This window comes from Pyricularia grisea (genome assembly GCF_004355905.1).
Source record: "Pyricularia grisea strain NI907 chromosome Unknown Pyricularia_grisea_NI907_Scaffold_1, whole genome shotgun sequence".
Classification (NCBI taxonomy): domain Eukaryota; kingdom Fungi; phylum Ascomycota; class Sordariomycetes; order Magnaporthales; family Pyriculariaceae; genus Pyricularia; species Pyricularia grisea.
The window spans coordinates 1,948,151-1,964,004 of NW_022156716.1; the positions used below are offsets into that span (position 1 = coordinate 1,948,151).

Here is a 15,854-nt window from a genome sequence, read left to right on the forward strand (position 1 = left end):
GAACGTAACGCGTCGATAAAGGTGGGGGTTAGCGACGACAGGGATGTCCCGCCGCGCGACTTTGGAAAACAAACAAAACAAAAACATTTGGTTGCTGGGATCCACTTCATTATGTCCCCCCTCCTGCCAAAGAGCGGAATGTTATCACCGTTGGTTGTACTGTAGCGAAAACAACATCGACAACGACCGAGCAATTTGCCTGCCCCCGCCTAATGCATCAGCGATAATACGATTTTCGATATAATATCAACGAAACGACATTATCTTCGCGACTTGTCATGACTACAATCGCAGTCCTTTGCGACCAACAAACCCACTACTAACACCAGACATCTATTCCCTCCGGCGCAGGCGTCTTCACGCCTCCAAGTCCAGAAAGCAGTCATGGACAACACAATAAACTTTGACATTAACGATGCGCTCAAATACCTGAACGATCCCGCGAGCATACCTACACCCGAGGCCGATAGCGCTCTATTCGACTGCGAGAATGACCCAGATTCACTCACAAACGCCGTTATAAATCCTGTCCTAAACCCTATCGTCGATGCCATCGCAGAAAACCCCGAGGCCATAACGCGCAGCGCTCACTTTGACTCGCTGCAGTTTCTTTTAAAGTGCGCCCCTTCCAGTGTGCCCCCTATGTCTTACTTATTTTTATCTCCCGCAGAGATGAAACCAGCAAGATCGCGCAAGCGCGCGCTCCAGCAGAGAAGCCCCGCCAATATAGAACTAGATTCTGAACTGTATAACCACTCCAGATATACCGCATTCTTGCCTGCTCATGCTCTCAGCAAGATCTTCGATGTGATCACCTCAGGGCTTGCCGCCGAGGCAGAGGCGGTGGCGCACGACCTGGAATCCGACGAACAGGACCTGATAGCGCATCACAAACAGCTCCTCGGAATTTACAGCTTCCTGATGCAATGGACCATCGCATGTGTTGAGACAAAGGCGGCCGAGAAGTCATCAGCAGCCCCCACAGCACGAAGAGGTGTCAAGCCCAAGGGCAAGAAGGCGACCACGGTGGGTGCTGAGGACGGCAGTTGGGACTCGGCAATGCAGCTGCAGACTGCGCTTGACACAATGTGCAAGGTACTACGCCTGAAGCTGGCCAAGATCTTCCTGACCACTTCGGAGCGGGACACCTTTATCGGATTGGTCTGCCGACCAGTCTACCTGATCCTGGAGAGCGAGCAGAGAGTCAAAAACACGCCCATAAGGATGCACGCGTTTAAGGTCCTCTGCATGGCTGTCAAGCATCACGGCCATGGCTATGGTATGTCTTGTGACTCTTTTGAGTGAGAAGACTCGGTTATGCTAACTGCAATTTGCCCCTGTGCAGCCGCGCAAACTGCCGTTGTGCAAAATTTGACTTACTTTGAGCATCTCTCGGAACCCATGGCCGAGTTTTTACAAATTCTTTCTGAACAATACGACTATGAACAGCTCGCGGCTGAGATCATGGTGGAGTTGAGTGGAAAGGAGTTTAGCAGTAACGATACTAAGGGACCCAAGTCGGTCTCAACGTTCATCACAAAGCTGTCAGAGCTTGCGCCGAGACTGGTTATCAAGCAGGTCTCGCAGCTTATCAAGCAAATGGACAGTGAGGTGAGTACATCCTTAGCTCTGCTGTCCAACTCAATTATACTAATCATCCACGGTAGTCCTACACTCTGCGCTGCGCTCTTATTGAGGTCTGCGGCAATATGATTGCCTACCTTAGTAGACTGGACGAAAAAGGAGAAAACCATAAAACGCAACTGGACGCCTTTTTCGGTATTCTGCAAGAGCGATTTCTCGACGTCAATCCTTATTGCAGATGCCGAACGATACAGGTGTACGTGAGACTGTGTGACTTGGAGCACAAGTTTCCAAAGAGGCGGCAAAAGGTTGCCGAGCTTGCGTGTCAGAGTCTTGAGGACAAGAGCAGCAACGTCAGGAGGAACGCTATAAAACTGCTCGGTTGCCTGATCAAGACACACCCATTTTCAGCCGTCCATGGAGCCCAGCTCAACCGCTCGGAATGGCAGGCCAGGTTGGATCAAGTAGATGCTGAGTTGGACGCCTTGAAGCCTCCAGTCGATGCGCCTGGGCTGGACGGCGGCAACACCACCGTGGATACAGCCCTTCTGGATGATGCCACCCAGATTGAGTCACCACAAAAACAACACCCTTCACAGATGAGCGACGAAGAGAAGATGGCAGCGATACGAAAGGCCCAAGAGGAGGCCGCAACAACCGAGGCAATCAACAACTTGACATTGAAGAAGAAATACTACACCGAGGCGCTTCGTTTCATTTCGGTGATACACGAGGCTACGGGAACAATCTGCCAGCTTCTTGGCTCCAAAAACAAGAGTGAAGTTATTGAGGCCATAGACTTCTTCGAGATTGGCGATGCCTACAACATCGAGCAAAACAAGGTAGGCATCAGGCGTATGCTGCGGCTCATCTGGACCAAGGGCAACAGCGATGAGGGCAAAGGTGTGCAATCCCATCTTATCGACTGCTACAAGCGCCTATTCTTCGAGGCCCCTGGCTCGTTCAGCCCGAACGACGCAGCCAACTACATTGCCCGCAACATGATCAGCTTAACCTTTGGTGCCACTCCCGCAGAGCTCACCTCACTCGAGCAACTGCTTGCCACCATGATGAAGGGCGGAATGATCCACGAGATTGTCATTCACAAGCTATGGCAGGTTTACGGTGTACAAAAGCGCGAGATTTCACGAACACAGCGACGTGGTGCCATCATTGTTCTTGGCATGTTGGCTACTGCCAACCCGGAGATCGTGGTAGGGGAGATGGAAGCGATGCTGCGAACGGGTCTTGGCTCCCTGGGCCGGTCAGACCTGCAGCTTGCCAAGTTCACCTGCGTGGCACTCCGTCGCATCAATCCCACTGGACGCCAGGCCAAGGACTCTCCCGTAAAGTTCTCACGGCTTCCTAATGATCATGCCGTGTTGGCTCGCTTGGCCGCCATCACAGATGTGCTTTCGGACAGCAAGGAGTGGTTTGGTGTTGCGGAGCAAGCAATCAACGCCATCTACGCCATCTCGAAACACCCAGATGTGCTATGCTCTGAGATAATCCGCCACAAGACTAAGCAAGTCTTTGGTCCCAGGTCACGACCATCGTCGCGAGATGAAAACGCCGCGCCGCAGCCCACACAATCAGATCCAGCCACCGCGGACGACGTTGCAGAGAGCACACCTGCTGCCCCTGCCAAGCCCAAGCGTGACAACGCCATCGAACTCTCCCAGCTGCTGTTCATCGTTGGACACGTAGCTATCAAGCAGATTGTGCATCTTGAGGCCTGTGAACTCGACTTCAAGCGCCGCAAGCAAGAAAAAGAAAAGACCGCTGCGGCGGCCAAGGAAGCCGAGGAGGCCGAGGCCAGGCGGTCTAGCAAGGCCAGGACCTCGACTGCTACTGCCGGCGGAAAGGACAAATCAAAGGAGGAGCCTGCGGACGAGCTGGACCTGATTGGTGGCACCACAGAGGACGACTTTACAGAGGCGATGCAGCATATTCGCGAGCGGGAACTACTCTACGGTCCCGAGAGCTTGCTGGCTCTATTCGGACCTCTGGTGAGCGAGATCTGCGCCAACAACACAACATACCGCAACCGCGGTCTCCAAGCCGCTGCAACGCTTTGTCTGGCGAAGCTCATGTGCGTGTCGGCAGAATACTGCGAAGCCAATTTGCCCCTACTCATCACAATCATGGAGCGGTCATCGGACGCTACTGTGCGCAGCAACGCCGTCATCGCCCTGGGTGACATGGCCGTCTGCTTCAACCACCTGATCGATGAGAACACAGACTTCTTGTACCGTCGTCTGGCTGACCCTGAGCCTTCGGTCAAACGTACATGCCTCATGACCCTGACCTTCCTGATCCTCGCCGGTCAGGTCAAGGTCAAAGGCCAGCTGGGCGAGATGGCAAAGTGCCTCGAGGACGAGGACAAGCGCATCGCGGACCTGGCGCGCATGTTCTTCACGGAGCTGTCCACCAAGGACAATGCCGTCTACAACCACTTTGTCGACATGTTCAGCCTGCTCAGTGCCGAAAAGGCCCTGGACGAGGAGAGCTTCCGGCGCATCATCAAGTTCCTGCTTGGCTTTGTGGAGAAGGTATGTCTTTTCTTTAGATTCTGTTGTTGCCGATATTCTTTCAGAGCTGCCACTGACTTTTACCGATTACACTCTTGCAGGACAAACACGCCAAGCAACTCGCAGAGAAGCTCGCTGCTCGTTTGGCCCGCTGCGACACGGAGCGGCAATGGAACGACGTCGCCTTCGCCTTGGGTCTGCTTCAGCACAAGAACGAGGAAATCGCCAAGCAGGTGTCGGAAGGGTTCAAGCTCATCCAGTCATCTGCATAATGGCATGATTTCACTGTTGACGAGGTTTATGATTATTCGGCATTTTCTTTTCTCTAATATTTTCTTGGGTGGCAGGAATACCAAATGTTTTCATTGTACGGATTTTTTCCCCCCCGGATTGGGTTGACAAGCGGTGGTACATTCTGGACAAGAGGGCTTTGAATCGGGGGGTTTTTGGGTCAATTGGATTGACTTATCTTAATTATTTCCACGTCACTGACGCTGATGTACAAGTGTCACGGCGCTTCTCTTTCTACGTCATAAATGGCGAGATGTTTACTCAACCAATTTTTGAATGTGAAAAATAGGGAGAAAAAAAAAGTTCTGTTCTTTGCCTCTACAATATGTACAGCAAGCAACCAAGGCCGCCCTTCGTCCTGGCGCTTGTCCGCGGCAAACAATTCCAAGTCCGCACTCCTTGGCCGACTTGAAAGCCAAGGCACTGATTTCCGTCAGACCAGAGCCTAAAGGCCATCTCCACCTCCCTACTCTCCTCCCAGCAGCTCAAATCTATTCCTTGGTCTGGGTAGGAGTAACAGCAAACGTCGGACGAACATATCTGTGAGTTAAGGAATGGCATATTAGCAAACGTCCAAACCCCCTTTTTTTTCGCATTCTCCTCCAGTGTGGAATCCTCTTCCAACTCCTCTTCCCTACTACCCTCAGCATCGGAAATGGACAAAAGCCTGAATACTAACCTGTCCGAGTTGTAAACGGGGAAGTTGGAGCCCATGAGCTCCTTCTCCCTGGCCTGGTCAGCCAGGTGCCTCCGGACCGCGTCCCGGTCCTCCTCGGCCTGCAGCGCGGGAATCAGATGGATACGAGCCCACATCTTCTCGCGAGCGAGCTCGCTGTTGAGAGTCAAACGCAGTAGTGGTTAGCAAGAGGGCCTTGATACAATCACCATTATTGACTTCCTTGGTTCTTTTTTCTGGTCCAGAGTGGATCTGCTATGCTGTAACAAACTAAGCCACCGAACATGCTACCAAGGCCAAACGTACTTTTGTTCCCTGATACCCTTTCCGAGCTTGTACCAGCCATATGTCATCACCAGGCCCATGCCGAAGAGGAGCTGGGCTGGGCGGAAACCCCGAGAGGGCAGGTTGCGCTGTAAATTTGAAAACGGCAAGTCAGTAAATCGAATTGTGATCCGTATATTGGCGCTGCACTGAGCGCCCTCTCTCAGTTTCCCAGGCCAGCTGCTATCTTTCTGTCTGTCTCTCTGTCCGTGATTCTGCCCTCGACTGAAGGTCGGCAGGCCGCTGGGGATCCGTGTTCCACGTCAAAGAAGACATGAGGAGACGGAAGAGCAATGGCAATTCGTAATCCGGTTGGAAACTTCCATCCAGGAGCAAACATCCCAAAGGTAGTCATCCAGACCGCACCAGAAGTTTTACCGTCCATTGAGGACGATTGTTACCTCCAATCGCGGCCCTAGCCTCTGGTTGCCTTTTCTTCAAAGCCCCATATACAAGTCGGTGCTCAATTGATGCAGTCGCAAGCTCCATTCGAATCGAGAGTCAATTGGCGAATCGTCGTCGTCGTAATTGCAATCAGGGTGCAAGTCGCGGCCGCCACCTCAATTCACAGCCCCCAACCGTCGAACGGCAACCACCAAGCTTCCCACCACTATCAATCCACGACAGTCGAGTAAAAGACAGAGAGACAAGACGGCAGCGGTAATCGGTGGAATTCCAGAGGCCCCTCCCTCTCATCCATTCAAAACAACGCACCTTGTACTGGACGGGGCCGTAGCCGCCCACCGGCGGCATGTCCTGCGGCATTTTGGGCGAAGTTATGGGATCAATTCGTTTCTTCGAGGTGCTCGAGTTCAATCGATCAGGTTTCCGGCGAGTCCCTGTGGTAGCTTCGGGGTGGATTAGTCGGGGGGTTGTCTCGTCGCGTTGGGTGTTTTGGTAGGCCGATCGTTGAGAGCTTGTCGCACCGAGCGGTTTGCCTTGCTTGGGAGCTTTCCCATTTCCACAGTCCCCACCCTTCACTGAAGCCTCGCTTAGGTAATCACATAATGGCACAACCTGACATAGGTGGGAACTGATCTTTTTGGGTGGCGCTGGTCTAATTGTGCAGAATGATCAGGCAATCCAATAATGACTTTGAATGTTTGATTCAGGAAGATGAACGGTTTGGCGCTGTCATAATCACCAACTACTCTTCTGTTGGTTCAATCAGGCACATACACCTGGCAACTAGAGCGTTTACGAATGTTCAACAATAGGCAGCACCACACAGGCTTTGTCAACTCGAGGAAATGAATAAATTGGACAAAAAACTAAAATAAGACGAGATCCCAGAAATCTTGGTTGAGTTCAGCCCCCGTCGACGCCGTCGCTTAATGTGACATCTAATACCCAGTAAACCATTTTCCCAATACAGTGAAAAAGAAACAGAGGACCGCCGTACCGGCAGTGCAATATAGGCAAAAAGACAGCAATATCAGGCCCCTTATAGAGAAGAATCGGCCATATCCTCAGCCTCCTCGGCCTCCTCAGCCTCGAGGGCCGCCATCAGATCCGCCTCCATGTCGTCGTAGTCCTCCATATCGGACGCAACCACATCCTCTGCATTGGGCGGCAGCAGTGTTGGGTTGCCGTTGGCTAGATTGCTCTCTGTGAGCTTATCGTCATCACCATCCCCCGTGACTCGTGGGGTGGGCAAATGACCAGGTGTTTGATCACCAGGAATTCGCACCTCCCTAAGCTTGGATGACGACCGCACTACTACCCTCTGCTTTTTAGAACTATGGTTCCCTGGTGACGTTGAATCGTCCTCCGAGTCGGTCACATCGTCCCTGGTCAGCTTCCGTTTTCGTGTGGTATTACTTTGACGTCCAGACTTCTCGGTGTCAGTCGAGTCTGAGACGGTGCTTGCGTTATCGCTGTAGTTTTCATCGTTGTCATCTTCTTCACTGTCGCTATCGTCGTCTTCGTCGCCGAGAAACTCGGCCATCTCCTTGTCGGCAGTGCTCCAGTCAAAAGTCTTCAACTGGTCGATAGGGCTACCAGGAGCTCCGGGCAAATCATCGTCATCTCCACCATCCAGACCTTCACCACTGTCTCCATCAGAGTCGCCTGTGCCAGGCTTGGATATGATGATCTTGAGTGGTCTCGTCTTGTTCTCTGAAGAACCACTGCCGTCTCCTTCCGCGTCTGCTTCAGCATCCGAGTCCAACTCTGCATCTGTACCGTCTGGGTTGGCCGATACGACAGGTTCGCGTTGAGAGCCCCGCCTATCCACCAAGAATGGACCTTCATCGAGGTGCTTCCATTGTACCATAGACTGCACCAACCAGCCTGATTCAACGATCTTGATGCTTGGGATCTTTTCAGCTTGCGAAACCTTTGATGTTCCCAGCCGAGCCTTTTTGACAACAAGATGTGTGACATCAGGTGAGACTTTTGCAAGTAGCTCAGCGCCGAAACTTCGGACCTGTCTCCCGATCTCACACGTCTCTAGGTCCTCTTTGAGTGAAATTATTCCAGACAGCACTATTCGTGTACCCTTCAGGACTTCTGATTTTAACGCGCCTAAATGATTGGCAACGTCCGGCAACGGCACCGGGTTCTCGGCGAGGTAGTCGGTAGTCCTCTGTTCGGCAGCCTGTCCAACGATTCCACGATGCCGAAGACTAGCCAATCTCTCGGCACGCTTCTTCGCGATCGTCGCGTCATAGTCGGCCCACCAAGCTTGGTGAAGCTTGGTAAGATGCTGCTCCAGGTAATGTAGTTCGTCGTCGTCATCGTTGAAAAGCATATGAACTTGTGGCGCAGGTGCGGATGGATCCGAATCATCGGTGCCCTCCATTCTGTTAGCCGCAACTTCGTTATCCTTGTCGAGCTGTTCCTGCATGTGTAGAATCGGTCGGTCCACAACCTGCTTCTCCAGCGACTTGGCCTGCTCCACATTTTGCTGCTTGAGCTCCTTCTCGGTCATCCCCTTCGGTTCCGCCGTTGTGGCGTTCGACGGCTGATCGGATGCGGCGGGCTCGTTATTTCGGCCATTGACCACGAAGCTCTTGACCGGAGTTCCAGAAGGAATTATATCGCGCCGTTTTGGCAAAAAGGTCGAGTTGATGTCTCCAATCATGTAGAAGTTGTAGGGCACAACCTTGATCACATTTGACCGGTTTTGTGGCCAAACATCGGTGCGGTCGTCGATAACAGCTACCATCTTGGTGCTTGTAGGGAATATACGTTGTAGTGTCTTTTCGATACCCTTGTTTTCGTTCCTGCTGATGACGCGGTTTCCGAAAAGATTCTTCTTGGGATCGATGATCTTAAGAATATGCTCAGCATAAGCTCGAGTGGCCATAGTGTAGACATGCATTTCAAACATGTTAGACACCTTATTCAAAAACTCGTGCGTACCAGGCCGGCACTTGACGTAGTAGGTGTAGTTCCGCCTGGGTCCATCCTCGCTGGGCAGCTCGAAACTCCGAACTTCCTTGAGGGCCTCGTAATTTGGATTGCTGGGGTCCTTCTGCCATTCGCCTATGGTTGGTTCACAGGCCGTCTGGATCACTGTCTGGTCCAAGTCCACCACCAGAACCAGCTTCCGTTGAGCGACGAGGCGTTTCTGCATTTCAAGATCAGTCCTCGCAGCAGCGTCCCTGCTGATCAACAGGCCGGTATTGTCGTGGGTCATGTTTATTGTTGCACGTGATGTACTAGGCCTGCTGGCCGACCAGTCCACCCGCGTCATATCCTGCCCGCACAACGCACACATCTTTTGGTACTGTATCTCGTGTGTACAGTCCTCTTCGATCGTGACGCACTCGCCATCTCTACCAATGACATCGCCGACTTTGAGATGCCATTTTGATAGCTTGCCGTCATTTGGAGCTGACCATTCTACACGCGTGGGTTTGAGGACCCTCTTGTACTCGCCGGTGTCGAAATCACCCTCTTCAACCCAAATCTTGTTGGAGTACTGGAAGAGTGGCTCTTGTCGTTTGATACGATCGCCTGGTGACTTGTAGAGTTTGGTAATCTCGATAGGGTAGTTGAGGCCGGGCCCTAGGGTCAACACCGTGTTCCCACCTCTCTTGGAGCTCGGGGCCATCGTGTTAAGGCTTAAGATTAAGACGTGTCCGAGCCTGGGTTAATGTTGGTAGGGTTTTGGTGATGTAGTTGCTGAGGATTGGTGTTTGATGAACAGTTCGAGGGATAAGAAACTAATAAGCCGTACGTCATTGGTTAGATTTCGCAATGAATGGCAGCAACGCCCGAGTGTTGGTGGTGGAAGACGGTACAAATGTATGTGCATACTCGTCTCAGCTGGAATTATCAAGAGTCTGGTGTACCGGCAAAACATACTGGACTGGTATTTGATTCGCCGGGTGCAGAAGGTGTTTATGGAGAAGAATGTGCTGGATGCGATAGACAAAGAGTAGCCGTCGCTCACTTACCAAACTTCAAGCCAAGGGGCGAGAGGAGACAAAGATAGCTGCCTAATAGGCAACCCTAGCAAGGCTTCTGCGCGTGGATTGACGAGTGAAGAAGCAGCAGGGTTGCCGAGGCCATCGCATCTGCGACAGTCTATGGGGGGAATAGGAGGTCCACCAGAGACGACGAGCACCACGCGAGGTTGCAAACAAATGGTTTGTCTGTGTGTGGGTAATGGGATATCGCTGTCCGGAACGCGTGAGATTGACTAGCCGATTGCGGGAACTCGTGTTGGTTGGCTGCAAAGGTGCCTCGCGTGGAAGGTATTCAAGTTCGGCTTCTGTGTCTCCTGTTGCCAAGAATATGCTTCCTAGCAAATAGATTGTCAATAAGAAATAAGAATGTAATCACAAATTACTGAACGACGACAACGTTGTGATGCGACGCTGATGTCGCGACGTTTGCAGGGGGCCGCTAGAGAAATTATGACAAGCTACGACTTGCGTTTGCAATTGCCATTTGCGCTTGCGATGCTGTTTGCGGAACGCGACTGATGACCCACCGGCACAAGTGGGGGCTTGGAGAGCTTGGGGTCGGGAGCTTGGTGATCAATTCCAATTGTACCACTGACTGGCGCAACTCGGGCTCCCGGATGCGGTTGTCTGGCAGTCTCGACCAACAATTATCCCGGATTTCGACGCTTGTGTTACGGGAGGCGGTCTTGGGGATTCGTGAAGAAAAATAGAGACATATTAAAAACTTACCTTGGGCTTAAGCTTTCTCGTGCGATTGACTATGCTCTGGCCACAAAGGTGTCGATGACGATTCCAATGATGTCCACTGACAGCTAACAGAAAGATCAATTTCCAGGGTGCGACGCGTGATGGGAATGTCACTAAGGACAGGATAGCTGGACCGTGCTATAGTATAGTTCTTGTCGTAATGCAATGGAAGGTTTCCTTGCTTCTGGTTTCGTGAGGTAGGATAGTCCTCCGACTGCCGAGCTATGTGGCCCAAGCTCCTTACGGCAGAGTAAGGTACCTTATACCTTATGGGTTGGCCCTCGGCGCTTTGCCTGTTTGGGCGTGGATGCACGTTTTCCTGTTTGCGGCCAAAATGTGAGTTCGTGGTCTGGCTTGGGTAGGTTGGTGGTTTGTGTGCGCGATGGCTAGGTAGTTATGTACTATGGGTTTTTCAACTTAAATGGAAGAAAGTCCTAACAGAAAAATACACGAAACTACAATACCTACGTACCTTACGTGTTTAGTTTAGGGGACCCTTGGATTGTTTGGGTTTAAATGCTTTATGCAGGTTGATGTTGATTGGGCGCAGCTGAAAGCCGATGCGTCCCTAGTTCGCGTGCGTCAAAGGCGCTTTTTGGGGCGCGCAGTCAGAGGGTTCTTATAATTCCCACATGGTCACGCTTGGGATGTGCAGCTGGGTGGAAATAGATAGCGTGGTACCTTTGTCGTTGCGTCAGCCTCACAGTATCATGTGGTACTCTCTTAGCTGCGGAGAATGCGGGGATTCAATGCGCGCTGCAGGCATAGCCAAACGTTGAGTCGTAGATGACGAGACAGGCGATAAAGATCACGTGAGGTCAGAAGGCAAGTGATATGAAATGTATCTGTCGTATGTCTTCACCTCTCCAGATCTTGGATGTTCTAGCCATGAGCCAGTAAGCCCACCGTCAGTCAATAGGTATTAGTCGATGAGCACCAGGCGATTTAATCACGACCTGGAACTGTAAAGGATTCGAATGCAACACAGCTCAACCCCAGCAGAATTCAATCAAGATTTAAGTCGCTTCGGCCTAAATACCACATGCCTGTCTAGCTTGCTATTCAGGAGTCTGAAGTGAACTTCTTGTGAACTAGCCAAGCAACTTTTCAAATGCGAGAGGCTGTATAAAAGACAAACGTGGGTGGTGGAATCCTCGAAGACATTTCGTGTGGCAGTATCTTGGTGCAATGCGATCTACCTATGTTGCAGTAATATTGGGTGAAGTACGGCCTTCACAAACTCTACACGGGAAAGTTTTCCAAATTTAATGTGATCATGGCAATTTGAATACTCGTCATGTTCACTGCGATAAAACAATTGCACCAAGTATTTCCTACATCCTGGTACTTTGACCATACACACAAGTAGGAGAGCTTCCGAGATGAGACATGTTGGAGGCATAGCCACAAAATAGCTTGTTAGGTATACAGTAGTAGGAGTAGAGATGAGGCAGGAGAGGAGACCGAGTCCCAGCGATTAGCAGAGCATACCTCCTATCCTACGGCGTAGCGTGTTTTAACGTGCCTTGGCGATTCGAAAAATACAAAGTGCATTATAACGCGAAGAGCAGGGTTTTCCGAAAATCAAGCTCTTGCGCCCATCATCCATCCATAAAGACCGACAATATGTGATCGTTCGAGTTGAAATGAAATTATCGACGAAGTTCAATCAACACCGATAGTGCCTGTATATTGCTTTCATCTATTGTACAGAGTTTGAGATGTAACAGAGGTTTGCGTGAGCGGTAATGGTTTAGTTGGCATCGGGCTGGCTGAGTATGTACTCGACAGCCTTGTCCACTGTTAATTTCAAAGCGGTTAGCAGGTTGATACAGCAGAGATGGGAAACCTGAGGTATTGGTCTCGGACATACCACTGTGAATCTGGTCGGCGTCCTTGTCGGGGATCTCAATGCTGAACTCCTATAGTGAGATAACCGTTAGCATCGATGCAATCAATATATAGCGCTGAATGTCTCCTGATGCAGTCTTTTGCAGCAGTTTCTAGACTTGATTTTCTCGGCCTTACCTCCTCAATCGCCATGACAACCTCAACAGTGTCCAAGCTGTCCAGGCCAAGGTCGTTGGCAAAATGCGATGTTGGCTGGATCTGTGGAAGGTGTTAGACACAAGTATTTACAAATAATAAAGCCAAGCTCGATTGGGTAGACATACCTTGGTAGGGTCGTTGACCTTGTCAAACTTCTGGAGCAAAGAGATAATCCTGCCCTCGACCTGGGGCTTGTCAAGACCACCAGCAGAGGCGTAGCAGCGGACGGCAGTCCATGGAGTAGCAGTCCTGGGAACCCAAGCGGTGGGTGCGATACGGCGAGTAGCTAATCTGGCGACGGCGGAAGAAGAGACGACAGGGCGGATGGCACCGGCACGGGCAACCGAGGCAGCGGCGCTGCGCAGAGCTGTAGCACGGAACATCATTGTGATGGTGGTTGTGTATTTGAATTAATAAATGTGAGGTATTTCTTGGTGACGGCGTCTGCTCGTGTACGGGTTCAAAAATGTGTTTTGTCGTCGGGCAGGCGGACAATGGATGATGGCAACGCGCAGGTAAGTGTCGATGATGATGAGGATGTCGAGTAATTTTCTAGCATTGGCAATCACTTCACAAGGTGGAGCTCCTTTTTCGTGACTGAAAGCTTCCCATTGGCAGAGCTCGGAGCATTGCGGGTCACGACACTGTGGCAGAGCTTAGGCCAATCAGACCCCATCATTTTCCAATTGCCGCAGACTCCCGAGATTTTGTATGAATGCAATCGACAACGTCAGGAAACTCGCCTTCAGAGGCAAATACAACCATTTCGCAACGCCCGCGTTCGCCGACCACGACAGACATTTTAGCGAACGGCACTGTGGCTGTCTTGATCTCTTCAATTGATACCTAAAGACAGCTTCGCCGAATTTAAACGCGACACTTACCGACACGATGGCTCCGCCGCCCACGCGAATGGCAACCACTGCCGCCACTGCCCTGGTTTCCCGCCAGGCCCTCCTCAGAGCCACCGCTGGCAGGACATCAGCACCCGCAGCTTTTGCTCTTCAGCAATGGAGGACGTACGCGACGCCGGCGGGGCCACCACCCAAGGGCTTCAGGCTTCCTCCTCCGGTTGAGTGGGATCAAGAGAAGGAGGGCACCATGGCCAAAGTCAGCAAGTACTTCCTGCTCTCCGAGATGGGCAGGGGTATGTACGTGCTGCTCGAGCAGTTCTTCAGGCCGCCGTAAGTTGTTGATATCACTATGCAAATCTCACGAGGGATTTGATATTGACAACACTGGCTCTAGTTACACTATCTTCTACCCCTTCGAGAAGGGACCCATCTCTCCCAGGTTCCGTGGTGAGCACGCTCTGCGAAGATATCCCTCCGGTGAGGAGCGTTGCATTGCCTGCAAGCTCTGCGAGGCTGTCTGCCCTGCCCAGGCTATTACGATTGAGGCCGAGGAGCGTATGGATGGCTCGCGCCGCACAACCCGCTACGATATCGACATGACCAAGTGCATCTACTGTGGTTTCTGCCAGGAGTCATGCCCAGTCGATGCTATTGTCGAGTCGCCCAACGCTGAATATGCCACTGAGACGAGGGAGGAGCTGTTGTACAACAAGGGTAGGTCTTCTACATCTTTTTTTCCCTAGAGTTTGGGCATTTGGCTGGCTTGGTAGCTCTTGGAGAATGTCCACGTGTGCTTCATTTCATACCTTACTAACACTGCCTCTACAGAAAAACTTCTTTCCAACGGTGACAAGTGGGAACCTGAACTTGCTGCTACTATTCGGGCGGACTCGCCTTACAGGTAATTTTATCTACTGGGGTATGGTATAGAATGGATGGATGACATACAACGGTTCCATCAGGGGTCTTTTTTGCAGAGGTAACCGTCTAGGAGCTGTAAAAATAAAAACAAATGAAATTCTTTTTGTTGTTCAAACAGCCAGCTATCGCGAATATTTATGTACAGTCATCGGGTATTTTCAATGCCAGAACTGAGACCTGATCTCGTTCTACGGTCAGGCACAAGGTGAAGGCCTGCTCTGAGAACTGTCCACCTCTGGCGGCCCCCTATACTGATAATGGTTCATGCATTCCTCTTCCCGGCACCAATACACATTCAGCCCTTCAGTATCCTTGGTCAGTCGATACGAGTCCGGGTCGAGCGCCAGACACCAGCTCAACGGACAACTCGTCATGGACTCGACGGCCTCGGACTGAGGCAGGTAGATATAGCGCGCCCAGCTGGCGGTGTACGTGTTGTCCGTCTCGTACCTCGACAGGGTAAAGACGTACTCGGCCGTGTTCTTTGGCGTCCACTGCCTCCTCCCGTACACGGCGTGCGCCATCCGCACCGCGTCCCTCCGGCACAGCAGCGCCTCCTCGTGGTCGTTTGGCGGCCAGCCCCCGTCCCTGGTCAGACACGTCCCGGCCCGCCGCGCATTCCCCACGCAGACACCGGTCGTCTTGGGCGAGTCCTCGTGGACCAGGAGACACTGGCACCCTGTTGGATCGAGGGTGCCGACCTCGGGGAAGTCCACCGCCGAGTTGCCGCGGAAAATGTGCATCCCCACCGCAGCCCGCAGCTCAGCCAGCCTTTCGAAGAGCTGGTCCGCCGTCGGGAGGGTGCGGCCGCCATCCTCTCCACCAACATACACCGCCCAGCCCACCCTCAACAACCAGCCGCCCGACGGGGTGATGGACATGGTGAGGCGTGGATCCGCAGCAGCTCCGGGACCCGCACCCATGCTCGGCCCAGCCGCGGCGACGCAGTCCCTCCCACAGCCGGCCACGAGCTGGGGCAGTCCGACGTCGGCGGCGGTGGCGCCGTCCCAGCCGTCCGCCTCGGCGACGCTGCGCAGCATGGCCCAGGAGACGGCCTTGTGGGCGCAGATGCGGAGGCGGCCCTCGTGGCCGATGCAGATGCGCTTGCGGCAGGGTCGGCGCCGCTGGTCGGCCGAGAAGAGCCAGGCCCGGTGCTCCATCTTGCAGCGGCTGCAGTACAGCCACGCCATGGCGCTCAGCAGCCGGTCCGGCCAGTCGGGCTGCTGCCGCGCCCGCCGGCAACCCGAGCAGAGCGAGTTCTTGCCCGAGGCCTTTCGCTTGTTGTTCTGGCTAGCATCTTTGGTCGATGCTACTGTCTTGAGGGTTGCGGACTTGCTGGAGTTGACCCCCATTGCTTGTTAGCCAAAGGGCTTGGTCGCGTGAAGGGTTTGTTTCTGCGAGAGTTATCCTTCTTGGGGCGGTTAGAGAAAAGTTCCTCTCGTGTCTACTACATTGCCTC

The 15,854-nt window shown here is 52.5% G+C and overlaps 6 protein-coding genes across 6 annotated transcripts; 2 read left to right on the forward strand and 4 right to left on the reverse strand.

Annotated features, from left to right (window-relative positions):
- Nucleotides 1-384: 384 nt before the first annotated feature.
- On the forward strand, nucleotides 385-4,667 carry PgNI_00543 (uncharacterized protein; the record flags this gene model as incomplete). Its single annotated transcript, XM_031120621.1, has 4 exons — nucleotides 385-1,279; nucleotides 1,346-1,611; nucleotides 1,668-4,136; nucleotides 4,217-4,667. The coding sequence occupies 4 exons, from the start codon at nucleotides 385-387 to the stop codon at nucleotides 4,385-4,387; spliced, it is 3,801 nt and encodes a 1,266-aa protein (XP_030986563.1). The 3' UTR covers nucleotides 4,388-4,667.
- A 25-nt stretch (nucleotides 4,668-4,692) lies between these two features.
- On the reverse strand, nucleotides 4,693-6,326 carry PgNI_00544 (uncharacterized protein). The gene is made up of 4 exons (XM_031120622.1): nucleotides 6,121-6,326; nucleotides 5,389-5,495; nucleotides 5,086-5,238; nucleotides 4,693-4,946 (listed from the first exon to the last, which is right to left on the reverse strand). The coding sequence occupies exons 1-4, from the start codon at nucleotides 6,169-6,171 to the stop codon at nucleotides 4,898-4,900; spliced, it is 360 nt and encodes a 119-aa protein (XP_030987781.1). The 5' UTR covers nucleotides 6,172-6,326; the 3' UTR covers nucleotides 4,693-4,897.
- A 524-nt stretch (nucleotides 6,327-6,850) lies between these two features.
- Nucleotides 6,851-9,466, reverse strand: PgNI_00545 (uncharacterized protein; the record flags this gene model as incomplete). The annotated part of the gene is made up of 1 exon (XM_031120623.1): nucleotides 6,851-9,466. The coding sequence occupies one exon, from the start codon at nucleotides 9,464-9,466 to the stop codon at nucleotides 6,851-6,853; it is 2,616 nt and encodes an 871-aa protein (XP_030987783.1).
- Nucleotides 9,467-11,939: 2,473 nt separating this feature from the next.
- On the reverse strand, nucleotides 11,940-13,142 carry PgNI_00546 (uncharacterized protein). The gene is made up of 4 exons (XM_031120624.1): nucleotides 12,746-13,142; nucleotides 12,600-12,680; nucleotides 12,445-12,493; nucleotides 11,940-12,371 (listed from the first exon to the last, which is right to left on the reverse strand). Exons 1-4 carry the CDS (start codon nucleotides 13,004-13,006, stop codon nucleotides 12,325-12,327), a joined length of 438 nt encoding a protein of 145 aa, XP_030987825.1. The 5' UTR covers nucleotides 13,007-13,142; the 3' UTR covers nucleotides 11,940-12,324.
- Nucleotides 13,143-13,358: 216 nt separating this feature from the next.
- On the forward strand, nucleotides 13,359-14,517 carry PgNI_00547 (uncharacterized protein). Its single transcript, XM_031120625.1, has 3 exons — nucleotides 13,359-13,804; nucleotides 13,869-14,188; nucleotides 14,303-14,517. The coding sequence occupies exons 1-3, from the start codon at nucleotides 13,512-13,514 to the stop codon at nucleotides 14,377-14,379; spliced, it is 690 nt and encodes a 229-aa protein (XP_030986559.1). The 5' UTR covers nucleotides 13,359-13,511; the 3' UTR covers nucleotides 14,380-14,517.
- Nucleotides 14,518-14,589: 72 nt separating this feature from the next.
- PgNI_00548 (uncharacterized protein) lies at nucleotides 14,590-15,747 on the reverse strand (the record flags this gene model as incomplete). The annotated part of the gene is made up of 1 exon (XM_031120626.1): nucleotides 14,590-15,747. One exon carries the CDS (start codon nucleotides 15,745-15,747, stop codon nucleotides 14,590-14,592), a length of 1,158 nt encoding a protein of 385 aa, XP_030987779.1.
- Between the last annotated feature and the right edge of the window lie 107 nt (nucleotides 15,748-15,854).